At 39.6% G+C, this 16,347-nt stretch overlaps 1 protein-coding gene across 1 annotated transcript; it reads left to right on the forward strand.

Moving 5' to 3' along the window:
• Positions 1 to 5,111: 5,111 nt before the first annotated feature.
• Positions 5,112 to 13,336, forward strand: LOC309715178 (uncharacterized protein). Its single transcript, XM_082548068.1, has 2 exons — positions 5,112 to 5,786; positions 11,001 to 13,336. The coding sequence occupies exon 2, from the start codon at positions 11,476 to 11,478 to the stop codon at positions 12,826 to 12,828; it is 1,353 nt and encodes a 450-aa protein (XP_082404194.1). The 5' UTR covers positions 5,112 to 5,786; positions 11,001 to 11,475; the 3' UTR covers positions 12,829 to 13,336.
• Positions 13,337 to 16,347: the final 3,011 nt, after the last annotated feature.

Genomic DNA, 16,347 nt, shown 5'->3' on the forward strand with positions numbered 1-16,347 from the left:
ATCTTTTACAGCAAACAAATACAAAATGATTGTCACCTGTTAGCTTGTGGTCAGAAACAGTTGCCTAACCTTACAGCTGAAAGATGGGCAGCCATCTAATCTAAATGAAGACAGAGTACCCAACCCTAGTAAGTTCTATTCTTGCTTTTGTACAAACTTATCACAAACCTTAGTTTTTGAACTAAGTTTTGAAGTTTTGAACTTTCGAGTCTGGCTGCAGTCTGCTATCTTTATTTAAACACACTGATTGCCTTTTGCATCCATTTGAACACAACTTGTCATTTAGCTCGTCCTCTAAACGTAATATTAAGACTGCATTCTTTCATCTCTGCAACACCTGTGTCAGAGTGATGCTGAAAAATAATCTGCGCTTCTCCCTTCTAGGCTGGAATATTGTAATTCCTTAATACTAAAGCTCCATGAGAAAAAACAAAGGTAAAAGCTTTCTTCATTTGATGGGTCTGGATCAGGTGACTGATCAGGTTACTCTGACCCATCTCCTTGTGTAAAAAACAGGGATACTCTGACCCAACTTTTTCCACCTACAGTGGCAATACTTTTGAGTCGGATATAAATCAAATTATCCCCCCTCCCCCATTTAAATTATATATCATATTAACAGTACACAAGAGGGGTGACGAGGAAAGTGCATGCAAGGTGAAGTGGAAGGAGACAAATGTCAGAAGTGATTTGTGACAAAAGGATAGCAGCAAGTGAAAGGGAAGGTTTACAAGATGGCAGTAATACCGGCTATGATGCATTCGTTTAGAGATGGTGGTACTAAAAAAAACACAGGATGCAGAGCTCAATGCTAAGAAGATGCTGGGATTTTCATTGGGCGAGACCAAAATGGACAGGATTAGAAATGTACATGGCCCCCTGCCCGTTCAGTGATGGAAATGTTGCATACAAATGAATTGAGTCAACTTTCTAGGAATCTTTTCACTTGCTTTATTGAGCATGCATTGACATTTTTGGATACACTGTACATGAAAAGAGCTAGTTGTTTGCCAGTGTATCAATACTTATTTCATACTCAGAAGGTCAGAAGAACCTTTAGACAAACTAATCTCAGTTATTTCACAAGAGAAAAAGAAAATAGACAAAGAACAAAGTGATACAGATCACGCAAATACTTAATGCAAGATACAAACACAACTCACTTAAGGTTTGCAGAATATTGAAATGTAAGTCAGACAAGAGTGTGAATGGTAGCAAGTGTAACCTTGCATTAAAAACAAATAAAGCCGCAATTTATGTGTCAAATTTCCATTTAATTTATTAAAGCAAAAATATACTATAGTAACTGCTGACTGCAGATAACTGTAGTGTGACGATAAACTTGCTAAAAAGCAAAAAAGAAGTTGCATTGATGTAAAAAATGGTAGAATAATCTGTCTGAGAATTGCAACACCAAATTAATACTTTGCATATAGTATTTTTCACTGTGCTTCACTTGTTCCATTTCTCTTGTCTGATGAAACTAATACTTAACTCTTACCAAAGAGAAAACCATACACCACTCATCACTTGTTCAGTATCATCCCTACAGTGAAGCATGGGTACTACTGCTGGTGTACCTGGAGAGAACCTATACAAACAGGGGTAGAACAGATTTACACAGACCACAGTGCTAACCACCATGCCTTTCCATGCTGGCCTTTCCACTGTACAGCCATAGGGACTTTATACCATTTTGGAAAAAGGCTGCAACATGACAAAATGTGGAACAAGTGAAGTGCTGCGAATACTTTCCGGATGCACTGTAGTGGTAAATTGATTTATTGTCCACATATTCTGTACTGTGTTCAAGTTGTATTTTGAAGTTTTGATTTTAGATTGATTATAGGTATTGAATGTCGGTATTTACTGAGGTATAACTAACTGCCCAACCTAACCATGAATTACGATGTGAAATAATTATTTATATAGCCTTGACACACTGAAACACAACTCATTTCATAAATTCATCTATAAATGCACATCTCAGTAAATGGTGTTTTTAAGTCCTCATTGAGATCAACAGCAAATCCAAAACATGAGGTTTTGTGTAATGTTGAATAATGTATTTTTTTTTTTTTTTTTTTTTGCAAAATCTGGGCTCTCAACCCAAACAACAATGTTATGGTCCTCATGCATAAGAGTACTAGTACTAGGTATTCTGCCAGATAGTTACATAACAGAAAAGAACAGACACTAATTCATCCATGTGGGAGCAACTCATTCATCTTCTGTTGGGGTTCCATAAAATGACACACAAAAAAGTCAAATGAAACAAAGTAGTGCTAAGATATTGAAAGAATTCTTAAACGGACCAGACTAACTCTTTAATCTTAGATGGAAGGCACACACAACAGAAGGCAAATAGTAAAATTTTATTAATCATATTATTAGAAGTCTTCATGAAGTGTCATTATATTATAATAATAATAATAATAATAATAATAATAATAATAATAATAATAATAATAATAATAATAATAATAACAATAACCAGTTACATCACCAGTAACTTTTCCAGTAACTTTTCCACTTACCAAAGATGGTAAGTGGAAAAGTTTTGATTTAACACATTCACACATTCCAGGTCATTGCAGAAATGAAGATTAAATGAATGTGTAAAGGTGCAGGCTTAACAACACAGATATGGTCTTAAGATAATTAAGCTGAAAACCAGTTAATAATGCTGGGCCATTAGAAACTGTATTACTATGGCTACAAGTGCACTGGAATACTGGAATAAATACCAGTTATTTTAACAGCACGCTGAGTCATACTGTGTTACACACAATTTTGTTGACCGCGATGACCTCTTGAAGAGTTAATTGAAAAACAGAAAACGAAAAACAAGAAAGTATAAATCTGGTTGACTGCAGAAGTCAAAAAGTCAGCCTGAAAAGACCCAAAGCATGCACTGAAGCTCCACATTTAATAACTACACCTATCCCCCATGGCTTGACTTTGCTCAAGAAACACTTTTTGTTTTTTCCATTTTACTTGAGGTCTGTCAGAGTTCCCCAACAAGTTTCACTTTTTTTCTTTCTTTTTTTTAATGCATAACTTACACATTGTGTAGATATTACTTAAACATGTACAGCTATTCTCATAGTTATTTCAAGTGGTGTGCACATTCACCTAACAAGTGAGACATCCCTGGTTCATTCCTGGGAGGAGACACAAGTCCCTTTGGGGTTGTGCCAGGAAGTGTGTCCAGTGCAAAAGTTTACCAAATCAAACATGCACAGCTACTCACTGTGCTAACCCCTTGTGAATAAAGAAGCAGCCAAAAGGAGCTTCAAGTTCCTTTCATTTCCAATGTTGCAGTCTGTGTCCAAGGCAATTGATCCATAATCGGCCTAAGAATCATTTGGCAAGATCACTCAGTGATCAGTGGCTTGCTTCAACATTTATGCTTTACCCAAGTGGTTTAATAGCCCCTTAAATATGAGGAGCTTGTGGAGAGCCCTCTTTGTTATTGTACAATTGTAAAACGCATGAGTTCATCTGATATCTGCTGACTCAACTGGCATATACAGTAGATTCCTGTGAATAGTATTATGGGAGTCTACGTGCCTGAGCCATACTGTGCAATACAAGTCTCTTATTATATCTTACAGACTTTCTTACCTGACACTGTGCCCAGACACTTGCTTCTAACCAAGGCTGCAGTCTATGATATATCATATCAATGCAATTTTTTTTTTCAGTAAAGGGTAGCTCCCTTGGTGATAAGATTGGTGAATAGGGTCGTCAAGCCATGGCTTCAGTGAATCACACCAGCCCCCTAAGGACAGCATTAATATGATGAAAAGTTGAAATCGCAAAGGTATAAAGTTGTTAAATGTCAAACCATAATGTTTACCAATAAGGCATGTTCACCTGAGCTTATTCCCCAAATGGCTGCATACAGGAACCTTGACTCTATATGCCTATATGTCTAATATATCTATGTACTTAAGTTTTTGCCTAAGACTGACATATTATTTTGAGCTCTCAGAACAAATGATTTGTAACCCAAATTGCCGTTTGAGTTTCTATTATAATTCACTTCATTTTTTACTGGAAAAATTAGCAGTTTTTTTGTTTACCTGATATTTATCAAGTTGAGTTTCACCCCACATGACAACCTAGGCCCTACAATCATCATAAAACCAGCAGCACTGAGGCTTTCTTCTCCATTTGCCTCTATTCGCTCCTCAAGTGTTTATACACCACCACTGCATGTCAGGTTCTTCCTTCCTAGTGTCGCCAAGTGCCTGCTCAAAGAAAACCATCTGTTGTTGGAGTTTTCTCTCTAATATCGTAGGTTCAGTAACCTTACAATACAAAGAACCTTGAGGTGACATTTACTGTGTATCAATATCAGGGTCTTGCTTTAATTGTTACTATCAGTAACACGCTCTTAAAATACACGGAAACCTAGGCTCGTGTAAGACTTTGTAAGTTGCTTTACTCAGCTTCAAACTTTCAAATATCTCAACCATATTAAATTATAAAGATCTGATAAAAAATGCTCACTGCGTGTTTTAGTCACTTAGACCTCATGAAAAATTTCCCAGAGTGCAATGAAGCGAACAAATGAGGCGAGTGGATGACTTCTTCCAGGCCTGGCCACAGTTCTCACATTAGACAGCCCATCAACAGGCACATTTGCACGGAGGGAAACACTAATGGTGTGATTAGACTGGAGGTGAATCTCAAGGCCTTAGACAGCAGTTTACATCTTGGCATCCAAAGGCCATAGAAAATGTGTGTCCAACTTGCTATTATATTGGCTTTTATAATAAACATACTGGCGGCAGATTTAGTAATGTCGGCTGAGTATGCCGACATTACTAAATCTATATAACTCATACTGTTTCTAAGTAAACTCTTATGCTCTCTATCTGTTAAAATCACAGATATGCTTTAAATATGAATGTGCAAATGTGTTAAGGCAGGGGTGTCAAACTCTCTTTGGACAAAACACATATTAAGTGACAGAGCAAACAGAAATCTAATTGCATTCTGCATTGCAACAGTCTGAGCCTATAGTATTACTAAAGAATGGCTCAGCGTCACCTGATCCAACCTTAAACTATTAGTTTTATCAGAGTGAAAAGTTTTATGTCAGAGTATTTTTGCTTTTAAAGGTTTTATTATTCATATAATAATCAGCTAAGAGTGTTTATATTTCTGTTCTGTACTCAACCAGCTGCATATTTTAATTGCTGGCTCCCTACTTTATAACGGAAACTGCTTGCCTTCACATTATCAGTCTTTGCCTTCACATTGTCACTGTTTGCCTTCACACTAGCAGGAAACCGCCACCCACGAGTAAGAAACAACCTTGTAGAGAACACAAAGTTTTTTGATAAACCACACCTGTTTTCTTGACAAGATAAGGATGATATTTCCTTTTTTGTATGCTTCATGATGTGTATAAATAAAGCCAGACTGCACCAAGGAGGTGTGTGAGTCTCTCCCTGAGTCTCTCACCCGTGCACGTTTAAAACTGCTCTAAGTGTCTGAGTGATATTTCATTGCATCTGAGTACTTTGATAATAGAATATCTTTAACATTTAATTGGTCCTTCGAGCCGGAGTGGACATTGATATTTTTTCAATGCTCCAATAGGAGACCTTCGTCAAGTCCTGACGTCGTGAGAAGCCCACGCTGTCGACTCCTCTCCAGGCAGAGGATAAAGTCCAGAGACGTGACGTTCGGGTTCTGGCCAGCGTTCTTATAAGAGGTCCACGACTTCAGGGGTTGATGAAGGAAACCAAAGCAACCACACAATAACTCAGGTGAATATTTAGCACTCACTCACATCTTGCGCAAAACGACTGAGGCAACCTGTGGTCTATACATTAAATAGTTTCCCGTCAATGTATGACAGATTAATTAAGTAACATTCTCGTCTGAAAAAGGACTGGTAGAGGTTACAGCTCGCCTGAAAGAGGGCTTGGAGCAAGTTTAATGTCAAAATACGACAGGATAGTAACATTCTCGTCTGAAAAAGGACTCGTAGAGGTTACGAAGCAGCTCGCCTGAAAGAGGGCTTGGAGCAATGTAGAAAGACACAGTGTTGCCCAGAATAAAAAACTCATTACGCGTATAATCTGTTGTTTTACTGTTTTGTTGGTGGAGTAAGTTGATTTTACAGCACATTAAGGAGGCTGAACTACTCCACCGAATTGTTTACCGTTGGTTGCTCGAGTTCTGGTGGAACGGGAAAAGGTTGTGTTTCATCACATAAAATTGACACCGCTTTCAAGGCTAGCTTGAAAGTAGAAGGCCGTGTCAATAGCCTCTCCCATTCCTCGTGCCAGAGAAAGCACCACGGGTGTGTATGTGTGTGTGTAAACGCAAATATATTTATAAATAAATAAATAATAATAACAAGAGGAAAAAATAATAATGGGTAATAAATCAACAAAACTCACTGCTGACGAGCAGTGGCTAGAGAAAAAATGTCCAGGCGCCGGACTAATTAGCGCAAATAGATGGAGAAATCCAAAGAAACTAAACTGCCCTGCGTGGGAGGGACAATGTACTCCCTTTGCAGTGACTGCTTTAAAAGAGACCCTCCAAGCGGAACTAAACAATGAAAAAAGCTTTAAAAAGAAAGCCAAACGTCTCACAGAGTGGCAACATTTTAAAGCCTGGATGGCAGAAAATGATAAACGCACAAAGGTGCGAGAAGAGAAAAAGAAAAAGAAAAATGAACAAAGTAGTGAACTAAAAGATCCACAACACCCAAAACCACCTCCTCCATATGTGCCTGCCCCCGGCCCGTCTAATCAGCCAGTATCAAAAAACCCCTTCACTGACGCGCCAGGCCCATATGATTCAGCAAGACAGGCATTAAATTTAATGACAACAAATCACCATAAGGAAGACATAGGGAAAGACCCGTCAGGTAGGGATATGGGAGGACAGATTGACCCCCCAGGACCGTCAGGTCTGTTTCCAATGATAGCCACGCCCAACCCAAGATATGGCCAACTAACGGGTGGCGATAATAATGAAAGAGACAACAACCCTTTCCTATATGTTTTCAGAGCATGGTCCCAAACTGACAGATTTAACGTCTTAAAGGACGTTCCACTGTTAAATGAAGGTTTTGAGCCATGGAGGGAGGCAGTTGAGTTAATTAGAACACACTGGCACTTGAATGGCCATGAAATGCTCCAGGTAATTCAGGACTTATTAGGTCTAAAAATGGGAACAGTAAAGGGAGACTTCACGGGGTCAGATGACCAGGGTATAGCCCTGCTCCCCACCTCTGAGCCTCTAAGGGCTCAGTTGGCAGGATTATATGAAAGGATTAGAGTCCGTCTAGCCCCAAGAGCAGATTACGGCAAAATAGGCGAGATAAAGCAGAAGGAAGCTGAGACTGCCTCTGACTTCCTCGATCGCCTACGCCCAGTTTTCAGACAACATTCAGGTTTAAATTACCAGGAGGAGCCACAAACACCATTTCAGCAACAGCTAAAAAATGCATTTCTGAACGGCCTCCTCCCAAAAGTGAGGGCCCACGTAGAAAAACACTGGGTCACACAAAATACAGGAAGTCTGTCAGATGCACTGCAATATGCCGAACACGCAGTTAAAATACAGAAGCAAAAAGAAAAAGGAGGCGTCTTTACTGTAGATCCAGCAACAGGATTGGTGGCATTCTCTGGAGAATACAGAAGACATAAACCAGGCCTCTACAAAGGAAAAGGAAAGGCAGGAGGAGGGCGAAAAGGAGAGAGAAGTACACAAGCTAGGACCACAAATGCTGACATTACAGCACCTATATGTCACCCAAAGTGGTAATGCAGTGTGCTCTGTGCTGCAGCCTGAGGCAGTACAACGAGTAAATAGGATGCCAAATCCACATGTGTCAGTAGCACACAATGACAGTACTGAGTGGAAAGATTTAGGCCGCATTCTCACCCAAGTTGAAAGAGACAGATATGAAAAGACTGAGGACACGCATGAAGGATGGCTACAAGGTCGCAGAACGGGATGCATGAGATACACATTAGGGTGGGTGATCACTACCCACCCAGCCACATACATGACTGACAGCACTGATTTGCATGTGCAGGAAGATAGTGAAAACTGACATATACTCTCATTAGAATTACACCCAGAACTACAAGAATTGCCCACAACACTATGGTCCACAGGATCGACAGATGTAGGATTAATTAAAGGAGCAGATCCTGTTGTAGTAAAAACTACTACAACCTACAGGCCAGTCAAAACACAATATCCCTTGACGGCAGAAGCAAAAGCAGGGATCAGGCCAGTAATTGCAGATATGGAAAAAGCAGGTATTTTAGTGAAAACAACTAAAGCAACCTGTAACACTCCAATTTTTCCAGTGAAAAAAGCAAACACAGGAAAATATCGCCTAGTGCATGACCTCAGAGCAATAAACGAAGTAACAGAACAAATCCCACCTGTGGTAGCAAATCCACACACAATCTTAAATCAAGTGACGCAAAAAGAACAATGGTTCTCAGTCATAGATCTGTCAAACGCGTTCTTCTCGGTGCCATTACACCCAGATTCACAAAATCTGTTTGGCTTCACCTTTGATAACGAAAAGTATACCTATACAAGACTGCCACAGGGTTTTCAGAACAGTCCCACCCTGTATGCAGAGGCATTAAAGAAATCTATGTCACTATGCACGCTCCCTGCCACAGGGCAATTTCTTCTGTACGTTGATGACATTCTCGTCACGGGAGATACACGAGACAACTGCAGAAAAAACACCATGACTGTGTTGAAACATTTAGCACAGCAGGGCCATAAAGTGTCACAGCACAAGTTACAGCTGTGGAGCCAAGAGGTCACATACCTTGGCCACAAACTCACAGGAGAGGGAAGAACACTGTTAGACAGCAGAAAACTAGCAGTACAGAATGCTCCAAAGCCTCTCACAAAACAACAAATGATGAGTTATTTAGGTCTCTGCAATTTTTGCAGATGCTGGATACCTGAATATGCTCTGCTAGCTCAACCTTTGCAAAACTTAATTTATGGAAAAAATCTAGCACTGAAAGATAAAATAGAATGGACACCAGAAGCAGAAAAAGCATTTAATGATCTAAAACTTGCACTGCAGACGCGCACAGTTTTGGCATTGCCAGACTATGAAAAACCTTTTTACTTGCATGTAGACGGAGGTGCAGGCTACATGAAGGCCGTTCTAACACAAGCCTTTGGGGAAAAGCAACGCCCTCTTGCATTTTATTCGTGTAAGCTAGATTCAGTGGCCTCAGGACTGCCCTCGTGCGTGCAGGCATGCGCAGCTGCAGCAGAGGCAGTTAAGAAATCAGCTGACATCGTCTTAGGACACACATTGATCGTCAAAGTTCCCCACGCTGTAACCTCCATCTTACTGCAGGCGAACTTGTCTTATCTCACACATGCAAGACAGCTCTCATACGTAGGCATCTTGTTATCACAGTCACACATTACAATCGAGAAGTGTGGTCAGCTAAATCCCAGCACACTTCTCCCCACATCAGAAGATGGTGAAAAACACTGCTGTATGGAAAAGCTAGATGAAGAAACAAAACCACGAGCCGATATATATAGCACACCACAGCCAACTTTCACTGACATTTTTGTAGATGGATCAGCTTCTAAAAATAGCTTAGGTCGCAACTGCGTCGGTTATGCAGTAACCACAGTAGACACAGTTCTGGAAGCAAGACCTTTGACTTCCTCTAACTCTGCACAAAGTGCAGAACTTACAGCTGTTGTGAGAGCATGTAAGCTGAATGAAGGAAAAAGCATAAACATACACACAGACAGTCAGTATGTCTTTGCAGCAGTACATCATTTCGCGAAGATTTGGCAGAACAGAGGCATGGTCACTTCTACTGGCAATCCAGTACAGCATGCACACCTTTTAAAAGAACTGCTAGAAGTGATAACACTGCCGAAAAAATTAGCATTGTGCAAATGTGCCGCACACCAAAAAGATAACTCAGAAATTACTAAAGGCAATAACTTTGCAGACCAAGCCGCAAAAAAGGCAGCACAACAACATATACAAACTTTAATATCTGAAACATCAACGTTAATACCACTTGATGTACTTAAAGATGAACAGAAAGCTGCATCCATCACAGAACAGAAAAAATGGTTAAGGTGTGGAGCACAGCTAGAAAATGACCTAATGACCTGTAATGGCAAACCAATACTGCCAAAATCTCTACACAAGACAGCAGCATTAGTGACACATGGCTTAACGCATTTGTCAACGGGTGGAATGATGAATGTCCTCTCTAAACACTTCTACACTCAAAATTTTGAAAATTCAGCAAAGGAATTCATCAGAACATGCATGATTTGCCAAAGACATAATGTACAGGGGAACCTCCGACCACAAAGAGGTCATTTCCCCACACCACCTCACCCCTTCCATACAATCCACATGGATTTTATTGAACTTAACGAATGCCAAGCATCAAGATATGCTCTAGTAATTATAGATGTATTTTCAAAATGGCCAGAAATCTATCCAGTAAAAAGAGCAGATGCAATATCAGTGGCAAAGTGTTTATGCAATCACTTCATCCCCACATATGGCATTCCCAGTCTGATAAGGTCAGACAATGGAACACATTTTGTTAATGACATCATCAGCAAAGTCTCTGAAGCTCTAGGATTTAGCATCAAACATCACTGTGCATATCACCCACAAAGCGCAGGATTAGTGGAAAGAACTAACGGCACAATAAAACAGAGATTAAGAAAATGCATGGAAGAAACAGGAAGACCATGGCCTGAATGTCTAGGCCTAGTAAAGATGTGGATGAGAATAACACAAGGTTCTCAGAAACTTACACCTTTTGAAATCATCCACGGGAGAGCGTTTCCATTGCCAATTACCAGTGAACCTATTAATAAATCAATAAGGGAAACTACCCTAGCAGAATGGATGACTAAACTGTTTGAAAATAAAGAGATTGTGTTAAACAACCAACTGCCGAGTGATTTCTCTCCAGTGTCTTGCAGGTTACAACCAGGTGATTGGATCCTGATCAAAGTACTCCAGAGAAGGAATTGGAGTTCACCAAGGTGGGAGGGCCCATACCAAGTCCTACTTACCACACCCACCGCCTGCAAAATAGCAGAAAGACCATCTTGGATCCACCACAGCCACTGTAAAAAAGTGAGTGACAATCCAGACGCTTAGACGCCGGCTCCCCTGGCTTCTAGGTGATCTATTGGTGAAGGGAAGGGCTGATTGGGTATATCCCGCCCTTTTTTACTTCTCGCCAATAGTCTACTCACCAGAAGTCTAGGTGTGCCTGGTCATCATGAAGACACTTGTCCTCCTAGTGGCCAGCATTGCGCTCCTAGTGAGCCTACTAACACTCACCCAGATGAGAGGAAATAAACAACACCACCTGCAAAAAAGATGGACACAATGATAATTCGCATCTACGTGACCTGAACCAAGACCATAACCACCCATGGATGAACAACGCGTGGTATAGATATGTGTATGATAGAACACGCACCGACAACAGCATGGAATGCTATGTATGTTCACATATGCCAACAACAGCCGTACACGCAACAATATATGGAAAGGCACCTGAACTTGACGAAGCGATGTGTGTGTTCAACAAAGCAACAACTGGCAATTGCACACGCAGAGATTTGATGGCAACAGGACTGACCCTAAAAGGTCAAAGCACAAAGAAAGAAGACCTAATTCCATGGTGTAGTGACACAGACGTCAAACGTGTCACGAAACCACTTTCACAACGACGTATTCTAATTGAACAGACAACCCCTTGTGCCTACAATCTGACGAACTGGAACTACACCTGCAACGAAAAACATTGGGTAAACGTCAAAGCCAACAACACAAAAAACAAATCATTCGCCATAGTTTTGCCGCCGGACATACAGCACCCAATGTGTTTCAACTTCTCCGATGGAAACAGGAAACTTGGACGAAACCGCAACTGCACACAGACACTTGACCTGACCCAATCCAAAGGAATACACACCTTCAAAAATGGAACTTTCTGGGTCCAGGGAGCCGCTTGGGCCTGCGGGCCTAAAACCTACTTCATGCTCCCACCGAACTCCACCGGTCTGTGTGCACCAGTACTAATTTCAGACCACACCTTCAAGATCACAGCAGAGACACACACGTCAAGAGCAAAACGTGAAGTTGCTGAAGTCACTGAAGTAATGCCACATGACTCAGTCTATGGATCAGATGTGCCCAAGAACTTCAAACTATGGACTGATGGTCAGAAAGTCCTCCACTCCTTGTTCCCTTGGGTAGGAGTTGGGAAAAACATGCTGAGGATCGAGACACTTGACTATCGATTTGGACTGTTCCTAAATGCTTCAATGAAAATCAACAAAGCGCAAAATGAAGAAATCGACGCAATACGCATTGTAGTGATGCAACACAGAGTCGCACTAGACATGATTCTAGCTGAAAAAGGAGGTTTGTGTGTATTGTTTGACACTACATGTTGTACATACATCCCAGACAACATACACTCACAAAACATGACCGACGCTTTGAACACCTTGAGAAAGATTAAAGATGCTGAACAACAAGACTATGTCACAAGCACTGATGATTGGTTGACATGGTTACTAGGTGGTTCATGGAAGTCCCTACTGATTAAAGGACTTGTTGGAATAGCATTTTTGCTTTTACTATTATGTGTTTTCACAACATGTGTAGTACCCTGTCTGAAGAAAATGGTATCAAACATGGTGACAACTTCTATCAATGCTTATGTGATGACGTCTCAAATGGAAGAAATTTTGAAAGATGATCCATACAGTAATGTTTAGTTTAATTGAACACAGGACTGTTTTATGACGTTCAAACCGAAAATGTTTAGACAAGAGGTTATGAACTGACAAAAATAACAGTACTGTCATGTGAGAAATCTAAACAACAGGAGGGAATGTCAGAGTATTTTTGCTTTTAAAGGTTTTATTATTCATATAATAATCAGCTAAGAGTGTTTATATTTCTGTTCTGTACTCAACCAGCTGCATATTTTAATTGCTGGCTCCCTACTTTATAACGGAAACTGCTTGCCTTCACATTATCAGTCTTTGCCTTCACATTGTCACTGTTTGCCTTCACACTAGCAGGAAACCGCCACCCACGAGTAAGAAACAACCTTGTAGAGAACACAAAGTTTTTTGATAAACCACACCTGTTTTCTTGACAAGATAAGGATGATATTTCCTTTTTTGTATGCTTCATGATGTGTATAAATAAAGCCAGACTGCACCAAGGAGGTGTGTGAGTCTCTCCCTGAGTCTCTCACCCGTGCACGTTTAAAACTGCTCTAAGTGTCTGAGTGATATTTCATTGCATCTGAGTACTTTGATAATAGAATATCTTTAACATTTTATGTCTGTCTTTTCAATTTAAACTGGGAATTGGTTCCACAAAAATCATTGGTAACCTTCACTAAGTCTGTTTCTGTGCTATGGTGAACTCTAAATCTTGACTGAAATGCTTCAAATAAATCAATCTTCTGCAGTTGTTCACCCAAGCTGTTTCACAACTACTCACCTCCACCACCTTAAAAACATTTGGTGCGTAAATAATTAATTTTATAAAAGGGCCTGGTCCAGTTGAATTCCATGCAGTGCTTTGTGAACACGATTGAAGGGTTCTTCTTAGTGGAGTGAAGTCTACTTTTTATCTGAATTTGTTGGCCGCTGGTTGTTCTGGGACCATGGGATGGAATTAGAACACTTTTTCCAGTGCTTGCTTTTTCAGACTGTGGTCCAGGGCTCTGTTAGTAGAACCTTTAGTTTGGCACCCATGTGATCCATGGATCTGAAGCATGGGGCTGGGCCTGGTACAGTGGAATCAAGGTTTTCACTGGTTTAGTGGGGCCAGAAGTTACCAGAGAGCCCAGGAGTTTTTCCCCATCTTTAATCTAGTTGAGGGTAGAGCTCCTTTGCTTCAGTTCAAAACTGTTGTTAAAATCAAATTGCCCATTTTTATTTGAATGTCATTTGAAACACAATAAATTAAAACAAACGCTAAATGCATCATCTACCTATGTTAATTAAATTAATTTCTCATATGTCTAATCTGAAAAGTCTGCTGGAGTCTGCACATGTTCAACTTGCCTGTTTAATAAAACCCATGGTAAGAGTTGATGTTGCCATCATCACTGTCAGGACTTTCCTAAAGTGCTAAAATAATTATTAAATGCTAGTCCACACCAGTGGTGTCAGCAGGACCCATTCACATAATGCACCTATCCTCCCCTCTCAAAGTTGACCTAATTTGCTAATATGGAGAATTTCTGCATGTAACAGAAACACTATTATTAAAACTGGACACGGAAACAATATCAACTATGTGCAGCACTCACATAAAGCAAAATGTCAGATGACAAGATAAAATGAAGTAGTTTTTCCAACCATTTGAAGTGCATTCTGTGTCTCTCCATCAAACTGCAGCAAAATGGCTTCAGCATCAATTCCAATATTTTGATAGTTGTTCATCGATGTGAGTCCACTCTTTTGCCAGTCATCCTAGAACAGGAGTACTCAGCACTGGATGAGCAGATGTCGATAACTTAAATCTCCATCATCACCTCCATCAAAATGCTAGTATCATTGCAACAGTTGGAGACTCAGCAGTGTGCTTTGTGCCTTAAAAAAAAGCCTAAAAGAAAAGTGGTTTTTGTTATTGTTTTTGTTTTGCTCATTTCTAAGCTACTTTTTTGTTCCCACATAAAATTAAGTCCAAACCTAAGTGAAGCTTAAGTACCAACAAAAGTTGACCAGGCAATTAGTTGTTTCCAGTGACATTAACAGAAATGATGAGCTTCACATCATCACTTCAGTGAGAGAATGCACTCAAAAGTGAATGTCAAATATGATATATAAATAGTATTTGTGGTTGTCGAAATTGTATTTTCAAAATTTCAAAAAAAACACAAAAAACAAACCCAAAACATTTTACAGAGATCACATTTGAAATAATGGTTGCCAGTGACAACCATTATCACACCCAAGTAAGCCATGGTCATTCTGAATCTGTATCACAATTTGTGTACAGATCCATATGTGCTTATTTAGATGAGTTCATGATTTGAACTACATTAGCACATAATCTGGTCTGAATGCGCATACTGTATTCTTTATTCACAATAATCCTAAATATGCATGCATGGATTGGAATATAAGCACAAAAAATGTGAAAAGAATAGACCCATAACATCTGCATGTGCATAGTTTCTCAAAGCTTTATCCACAATGCACATGCACAACAGCCAAAACAGTCAGCTACCTTCTCAGCTTATGAGGCTTCTAGCCTTTCTTAAAAAGATATAAATGCTCATGAAAATGACAGAAACAACCGTTTAAATGTCTGGTAGTCAAGCTACAATCCAGCAACCAAGCGCAGCTGCAAAATGACAGTAATTTAGAGGATGGATGCCAAGTAGTAATGGATGGATGAGTAATATTACATTGAAATTTATTTAACTGGGTAATGACAGGCCAGAAAATGAAGGCAAAAATGTAATAATATTTGCCTATAACAAATTATTCTGCAATCAATTAATAATAGTATAGCAACATATTGTTAACAATATAATAACCTGCAAGCAATAGCATTGTATTGACTGTGGACTAGAACTTTTATAACCTTATGTGGTAGTAACCTCCTAATGAGGTAATATTGGTTGATATTTTGACATATACTATTATCATATGGTATTAGTATATACTTTATGTTTCCATATTATTACCCCTCTGTTTCTACCTTATTACACCAGTAGTACCATATTATTAACAGGCTGTATTAGCAAGTGCTACCCGGTAAGCGCTGCGAGATTATTCATAGGACGAAGCATATTCCTATAAGGAGCAAGATTGTTTTCACCTTGGTTATGTTTATTTTAAAATTTCTCTGCGTACTGTACTGGTTGTACTGTACTGTACATTTTACATTATTATTATTTTTTCCTGGACCAATTTATTTAGTTATTAGACTTTATTTATTATTGCGTGCTAATTTTAACTGACATGCAGCAATACTTGTCTGTAGTGATGAGGAAGTAAAATCATGAGCAATCATCAGACCCAACTTTGGCACATTTTAGTGCTGTTGTAAAAGCATTTTTTTTCATAATCCTAAATTCTTGAGTGGCGAAAGTAAATTTCAAGATACAGGGGCATCTTTATTGCACGTGATCAAGATCTTTTCTTTAGGTTTGCAGGCATCACTATTTCCATGTAGAAAAGGAAGGTAAGTTTGCCATTGTTTGAGAAGTCATGGTGCAGTGCAAAAGCTGTCGACAGCACTTTCATACAATAATAGCTGCA

This window comes from Aulonocara stuartgranti (assembly GCF_965226115.1).
Source record: "Aulonocara stuartgranti genome assembly, chromosome: 10".
NCBI lineage: Eukaryota > Metazoa > Chordata > Actinopteri > Cichliformes > Cichlidae > Aulonocara > Aulonocara stuartgranti.